Source organism: Egretta garzetta, unplaced genomic scaffold (genome assembly GCF_000687185.1).
Source record: "Egretta garzetta isolate BGI_Z169 unplaced genomic scaffold, ASM68718v1 scaffold108, whole genome shotgun sequence".
Taxonomy (NCBI): domain Eukaryota; kingdom Metazoa; phylum Chordata; class Aves; order Pelecaniformes; family Ardeidae; genus Egretta; species Egretta garzetta.
This window is the reverse complement of record NW_009260614.1, coordinates 6489742-6497238: the sequence shown is the minus strand read 5'-3', so window position 1 is coordinate 6497238 and position 7497 is coordinate 6489742. Positions and strand designations below refer to the sequence as shown.

Below are 7497 nucleotides of genomic sequence, written 5' to 3'. Positions count from 1 at the left end.
GATGGAGTGGGGAGGGGCGCTGGTGGGGAACTGGGAGGGGACACTGGGAGGAGGTGAGGGGCTCTGGGGAGGTGCTGGGAAGGGGGGACTGGGATAGGGTGGGGAGGGTCGCTGTGGGGAACTGGGAGGGGACACGAGGAGGAAGAGGAGAGGGGCATTGGAAAGGGGGACTGGGATAGGGTGGGGAGGGTGACTGGTGGGATACTGGGAGGCAGTGAAGAGTCACTGGTGGGGTACTGGGATAGGGTGGAGAGGGTCACTGGGAGGGGATGGGGAGTCTCTGGGAGTACTGGGCAGGTGGGTGCAGGGGTACTGGGAGGGGCGAGGGGTGGATGCTGGTCCCCTCTGAGGAGGCACTGGTCAGGGTGTGGTGAGAGGGCTGAGGTGGGGCTTAGTGGGATGGGAGTGAGCAGAGAAAGCTACTGGGATGCTGGTGGGACTGGGCAGGGACGAGGGCTGGGGTGCTGGGGGGGACTGGGCAGGCACTGGGAGGGATCTGCTGGAATTGGGAACATTGGGGAGGGGAGCTGGGGCTGGTGGGGGATGCCCCTGCAACTGGGGGTTAGTGGGAGAGGTCTGGGAGATGCTGCTGAGGGGCTGAGGATGCGATGGGAAGCACTGGGCGCTTGAGAATGGGGTGGGGAGCACCACAGGGGCTGCTTTCCCTTTGCCATCCGTGTTTGGCTGCTCTGTTCAGGTCCCTGATGCTCCAGCAGCCCCAAGCCACACTTGGGCTGTCGTGTGGCTACTCAAGAGGCTTTGCAGGTGAAATGGGTGCAGATAAGAGGTGGTGGCACCAGCTGGAGTGTAAGCCAGCCTAAACCTGGGACCGCTATGGAGATTTAGGGGTGCAATACTGGATTGTGTCAATGCTAGGGAGCTTGGATCAATACTGAGGCCTTAAACCTGCCACCCTCCTGTTCACAGTGATGTGAAATCAGTGGTGGGGAGCTGGTCAGGTTGTCCTTGGAGTCATGCGTGGGGCAAAGAGGGTGTTGGTCAGACACAGGATCCAGTTTTCTGTGTGGCTTTGGGCTGAGGAGGCTGGTTATGATGGTTCCTTAGTCTTTTCATTTAATCATCTTTTTGGTTCAGTCTACATTTAAATGTCAAGCCAATGCTTACAGCATTAAGCATTGCCAGGGCTTCTGGAGAAATTCCTCTGGTTTGTCTCTTCTTGTTTGCTGGGGTTGGAACAGGAGCCTTTTGCTGTCAGCTTGAACACCTCTTACCTGTTTCCACCTTAGCAAGTGCTGGACGCAGAATGATCTTAAGGAGAGGGCAATCTGATGTAGATTTTCTCCTAAAAATAAACGGATGTTCATGATGTTGTCATAATTTATCTTGTCTCTCTTCGGTTTAGTTTTGTGTACAAGAAGGTGGCATTTTCTTGAGTTATTTAAAACATTGCTATTTGTATATCTGGGCTATTTTGTTTTTGGCCTTCATCTGGGACTTGCTGTAAACCATGCTGAGTTTGCTTAGTGGATGAGATAATACTCAGTACTGCTAGCAAGCTGTCTCTGAACAACGTGCAAAGCAAGCTCTGACATACGTGAAGCAAAAATCTGTGTGTTCATGAGCAAAAGAGCTTTCTCATGTGTTGTGCTTGGAATATGGTAGTTTGCTTTTTGACCTAAGTCGGATTTTATTTACATCTATTGAAACAGGTTGTAAATACGTGTGCTGTGCTTAGCCTTATCTGAGTTTGACCGTTTCTCGGATTCTTAGTGTTTCCAAGTATGTGATCTGAAGTTAGAAAAACAGGGAAATGCCCTGCTTTTGGGTGTGAAGATCATCTCTGAAATTCAGCCAGAGGTCATCCACTGTGTAGCTTTATGCTACACTGGGATGATCTGTATGGTGGGTTGTTTGCGGGGTGTGTGTGTGTGTGTTGTGTTTTGTTTTGTTGTTTTTTTTTCTCTCCTGGATTTTCTTGATAATCTGCTGCTCTGGCCACTGTTAAAACAATATCAGACTAGCTCAACTGGGAGGTGTGACCCAGGTTGGCAAATCCACATATAATGCAAACAAAGAACAGCAAGGTTACGTTCGATGCCTTTTGTGTCGCACCATGCCAAATGCTCTCATAGAGGAAAACATTTAAGTCATCTTTTAAGCTGGGCTCAAATCTGAAGGACTGTGTCAGCCATAACATTGCAGCTGAACATGGGCTATGTTTTTAATTGTAAAACAAGACCCAAAACAGCTTCTTCTTTTGTGGTGCTGCGATTTTTTTGCTGGAAATATTGCAATGCTGTGGCTCATGTGGCTTTTCCAACCCAGCCTCTGTTTTGGAAGGAGGACAAACCTCTCCTGCAGGAGAAATGCACTTGCAGGGCTGTCCCCAGGCGTAGTTTGCTCTCCAGCTTGGCAGGAGCAGAAAGGGAGAGAAATCAAACCAAACCCCATAACCCCGCCTAATTGGGATGAGGTGGTAACCACACAGGCACAGGGCAGGCAAGAGCTCTGGGGAACTGGGCTAAGCAACAGGTTGCTTCTCATCTGGTTGCTTGGCAGTTGGACAAGATTACAACTGCTCTGCTTTGCCAGGCTGTAGAGCACGTTGAAGGTGGTAGAAATTGTGGTGTCACCTCTCGGCTGCTGCTGCTGGGAATTTAACTGCTGAGGTATTAAATTGATCAAGGTGGATAGGCGGAAAAAAGAGTGATAATGGTGTTGGGGTCAGTTAAGGAATGAGGAAGGAAAGTGTTAAGAAACAGCAAGCTGGTTGCACTGCTGGGCACTGCCTTGGAGTGCAAAGCTAAGCTTGTCCTTTTGTTGCTGAGCCAGCAAGACCTTCGAGGTCTGCAAGACAGGCAGTGTTTAGGGAACAGATGACTTGGTGCTTTGCTGGTAGCATTTAAGATCATGGGATTATGTGCAAGAGAAGGGGAATTGGGCAAAAAATAGAAAAAGGAGGAAAGAGGTAGGAAAATCCTTTTTGGAATGGTTTTAGGGTCATAGGTTCTTAGCACTGATGCAGACAGTTTAATCAAAACCAGTAAAACTTCCCACTCTCATGCTTGTTTTTCAGCCAGTACTTGAAAACTGTTTGAGTCATGTTTGTCACAGAGCTGGCAATTGTAAGAATAAAATGATGGATATCCACATATGTTTGGGCAATCCCTGTGTTCTAAGGTATTAATAATTGGGGTCCACGAAGCAAGAAGAATGCTGGTGAGACCATTCTCCTGGCTTTGCTAAGCACTTGCTGGCCCAGCAGTGTTTTTTCGGTCCTGTCCACAAAAATGCAGTGTAGCACTGAAATATTAAGCTTGTGTGTGTCAGAAGTGGGATGCCAGATCTTGGCAGAGAAAGATTTCAATATCCAGCTTGGGAGAACTGAAAAGTAATGGCTCTTCTTTTCAAAAAACTGCTTTGCATCTCTCAAGAACAAAAGAAGGGAAAGAAAGGAACGGGCCTCGGGGTGGGTATTGCAAGTAGGGTTAATTGCTCCTTCCATCAAGATGCAACACAGGAAAGTATCGTTAGGGGGAGTTGACAGTTTCCTTTGTCTGAAACATGGACTTCTCGCTTCCAGTCGAGATATTAAATGTGCAGTGCTTTTTTTTTCTTTTCTTTTTCTTTTTTTTTTTAAAAACAACCCAAAATTGTGTACCCAGGGGAAAGACAGCTGCAGAACGTGTCAAGATCTGCTGATTATAAGGAGTTTAAAACTGCCTTCCCAGATTGAGAGTTTAAAAAGCTGGGCTCAGCACCACTGCTTTCCTAGCCTGTCTGCCTCAGGCTGTTGTGTTTGCACTAACATTGTTCACCTGAGCCCTTTAAATCCCTGGGTTTGCCAAGTAATAGCAGCAGCAGGTGCAAAATGAAGATTGTGAAACTTGTGCCTGTGGATGTGAAGCATGTGCTTCTTCCCTTATGTTATGCGCTCACCAGCCATCCTTTCTCTTGAGTTCCTGCCTTGCAAACGGTGTTGTCAGCTCCGAACACTGTTTGACTGCTTGTTCTTTTTTTATTATTATTCTCAGGTGTTTTAAGGAACTGGAACCATGACGGACTCCAAATACTTCACGACCAATAAAAAAGGTTAGTGTTAAGCTGGTGTGGTGGATTGGAGGTGGTGGGTGTCTATTTTTACACAGCTTTTTTAACTGCCTGCAGAAGAACTTGCGCTTTTCTGTTAGATCTGTCCCTGTTTCTTGTCTTAATCATCCAGGGAGAAACTTCTAAAGTGGGTCACATGGTGACAAAAGACAAAACTGATGTATTACATGGTTTTGTGATGCACAAAATGACCCAAATGGCTGCTTTTACAAGGACCAGAGAACAAAACATTGGGATTTGAGTGCAGACCTGGGCAGAGACAAAGTTTTAGTTATGGACTAACAAGTCCAAGGCTGAGGATGGTTGTTCTGTTGTGCATCATGGGATTAAGTTGATCGAGAGACATTTAATATTTAAGGTATGAGTGTATATATCTATATCAAGCTATTGCAAAGATAATGGGATTTCCTGTTGCCGCTTCCTTCAAAGTTGCAGTGTGCTGTTTGACTTCCCCTTGGCTTACTGTACATGTGGTGGTCACCTCACCTCAGGGCAAACTGCTGCTGTTAAAAATGGAAAGATGGGAAAGGATCTTTTGGGATGTTTTACCCATTCACCTGTTTCAGCAGAGGACTTGTTCTGCTGAAACTGTCCCAGGCAGATTTTTTTTTTCCTAACCTGTTTATAAACAAAACAATGTTTATCCCAACTCTTGCTAGCTGCAATTTAAGCCTGATGTTGCTCATCTTTCTCCAGTAGATGTGCAAAATGGTTTGCATTAACCTCTCCTTTTCAGAATGCCTGAATGTTTCTGATGAATGCCTACCAGTGAAAAACTACAGTGTTGATCTATTTATGTTTCATTAAGCTTCAGAATGAGCTCTTAAATTAAGCAAATGTAGTGCACATCTTTCTAACGAACAACTCTTATCTCGTAAGTTCAGTCCTAATGTAGCAGGCATATTTTTCTGGGGTGGCTGCAAGAGGCCAGCCTGCGTTTTCTGAGCTCTAGTGAGCACGCCACTGATGCTGCTGGCTCAGCTCTGCTCCGGGGCACCATCTCAGTGTGAGTAATGTGAGCATCTCTTTCTCAGGCAGAAGGTATTACAAGTGGTCACTGCATTGCATTCTTCAGAACAGTAACCTCTCGTCTTTTTTGAAGTACCTGTTAGTCTTTTTGTGCCAGGCTCTTCAGTAATTAGTGCTGCTGATCTGACAAAGTGGCATTGGTGCATAGGAATTGAAGGTTAGGGGCTAGAATGTATCTTGTCAGAGATATTCATATTCGTAATGTCCTCAGCCTGTGGCTTCCAGTGGGAATATTGCTCGCTGTCCTTCCTGGGGAGGCTGGCTGTCAGTCAGAAGCGTTATCCTTCTCACGCTGCTTGCTGTGTCTGGACCTGGCCTGATAAGCTCTCTTTTGCACGTGTTGCTTTATTTTGCAAACTTGCTTTGCCACTTTTGTGATCCAGCCTGAACTGACTTTCCACACAGTAAAATCTGGAAGAATTAGTGTCATGGAAAGGGCGCTTCGGCAACCTCAGAATCCAGGCAAGCTGTGTTACTTGCTGCTTTTGTTAGTAGTAGCTCTGTCTTTCTAGCTTGGAAGGAATTTATTCCACTGGACTAAATTTGTGCTTTCCCTTTTCTGCCACTCTGTATCACGGCATTTTGGCTACACTGCAGTCTGCTGTTTTCTCATTGCATTTGCAGGAAGCAGATGATGATGAGCAAAAGTTAAAAAGTCTGGGCAAAATTCCTAGCTAAGTTAGTTTTTTTTCTTGCAGTCACTAATCTGGCGTCTCCAAATATCTTTTCATCCTGGTTATATAATAGTTGCCTCTGAGAAACAGACGCTAGAGTGATGTGGTTTAATGTTCTGGAAGTGGGAGAGCTGCAACATGCAGCGTGGTTCTTGTTAACTGCTTTTTTGTTAGCAAGTTGTAGCCCATATCATTCTCTGAGTGTCACAGCTTTGCTTCTCATTGAACTGTGTTCTCCATAAGGTCTGACAGCTTCCACATGTTGCTGTACCAATTTTATGGGAACAACAGGCCGGGAAAGTAAAAAGTCACTTTTAAACTATCCCTAAAGCAGGACCCTTTTCTTCTCCCAAGAGGCTCAATCTGTTTTGTCTTCTGCCAGGAGAGATTTTTGAACTGAAGGCTGAACTCAATAATGAAAAGAAAGAGAAGAGGAAAGAAGCTGTAAAGAAGGTTATTGCAGCCATGACCGTGGGGAAGGATGTCAGGTAAGAGCAGCTCTTCTTTCACCTGTAGCAGCTCTGGTTCTTCTGGGACTCTGTTGGATTTAGTGACACACATGTCCATGGAACAGCTCAGAGTTTGTCACCTCATCTGGGTAGTGAGGCTGGCTCTGTCCTTGCCTATGCTATGCCCGAGTCACAGGTTTCTCAAGCTCCTTCCTGTTACTGAAAGCAAAAGAAACAACCATTTTCATTGCTGGTTTAGCTAGGTGCCTATTAGCCCTTTTTATTTAAAAACCCATCCAGAATTCAACCATTTAATATGTAGCTTCAGATGATGCTTTCTCACTGCTTGGTAGCCTGGGTTTTAGTGTTAGGAAGGTAATTCCAAGTGTTTTTCTTAGCCTTACTTGTCATAGCATAAATTTAAGCTACACTTTAAAATGAGTGGTTTTTTTTTTTAAACTGAACCTTTGCCTCATAGTGACTGTAAAGGACACAGGCATTTGCCTTCTGCAACACTGTCCCCAATACATTATTGTGTCTTTGAGGCAACTGGAAAAACCTGCTTGAGTGAATGCTTTCTCCCTTCCAGCTTCTCCTGTTACTGGAGTCCACCGTAAAGTCGCAGTAGTCCTGGATTCATGGTAGTGTGGTCTGTTGCCACGGAAATTAATATAAAGTTGCAAATTTAGCATCATGACTTCACTGTAGAACAAAGGAACAGGTAAACTGGCAGGAAGAAAAAATAATCTTTTTGGCCAACAGCATTTGCTCTTCGCTTTTAGATCCCTACAGCAGCAGATGCACTTGTGTAAATTTTGTTCTTCTGCAGTGCTGTTAAAAATTGCTGCTTGATATTTGAGTGAAACTCAGCTTGTCAGTGTTTAAGCTCCTAATGACTCTAGAGCTTACTAGTCTGAAATTCAGCAGGTTCTTTGTAAATGTCCTGCACTACCAAAATATTTTAAAGCAGCTTTTTTTTCTTTGTGGGTTCATTTCCAGGCCTGGCATGGTAGAGTTTTCTTGTTCAGTGCAATCCCCAATTAAAACACTTTTAGGAAATTGCATTAGCTTTCACCTGTTCCAGAACAGACTAATGTTAAAGCCCTAGAAGTGTTTAAATAATAAAGCTATTAAAAAAGCCATTGAAACCTGTTTTGGGGGGGGAAGTTGAACTCTCATTAGAAGGCAGTGTACTTAAAGGGGAACTCCAGTTTTCCTGGCTTCCTTGATATTGTTACTATCCCCTTTGCATACTGTGTAATCTCACTGCTTTT

At 45.0% G+C, this 7497-nt stretch overlaps 2 protein-coding genes across 2 annotated transcripts in view; one reads left to right on the top strand and one right to left on the bottom strand.

The window, feature by feature from the left end:
- The window catches only part of PEX12 (peroxisomal biogenesis factor 12), a 9186-nt gene extending 5279 nt beyond the window's left edge, over nucleotides 1-3907 (bottom strand). Inside the window, 1 exon segment of the mRNA XM_009645016.2 lies at nucleotides 3901-3907. Within this exon segment, the coding sequence (XP_009643311.1) occupies nucleotides 3901-3907 (7 nt within the window).
- An 82-nt stretch (nucleotides 3908-3989) lies between these two features.
- The window catches only part of AP2B1 (adaptor related protein complex 2 subunit beta 1), a 77347-nt gene continuing 73839 nt past the window's right edge, over nucleotides 3990-7497 (top strand). The window contains exons 1-2 of the mRNA XM_009645012.2: nucleotides 3990-4053; nucleotides 6157-6262. Of these exons, the coding sequence (XP_009643307.1) occupies nucleotides 4017-4053; nucleotides 6157-6262 (143 nt within the window). The 5' untranslated portion in view covers nucleotides 3990-4016. The remainder of the gene's footprint in view (nucleotides 4054-6156; nucleotides 6263-7497) is intronic.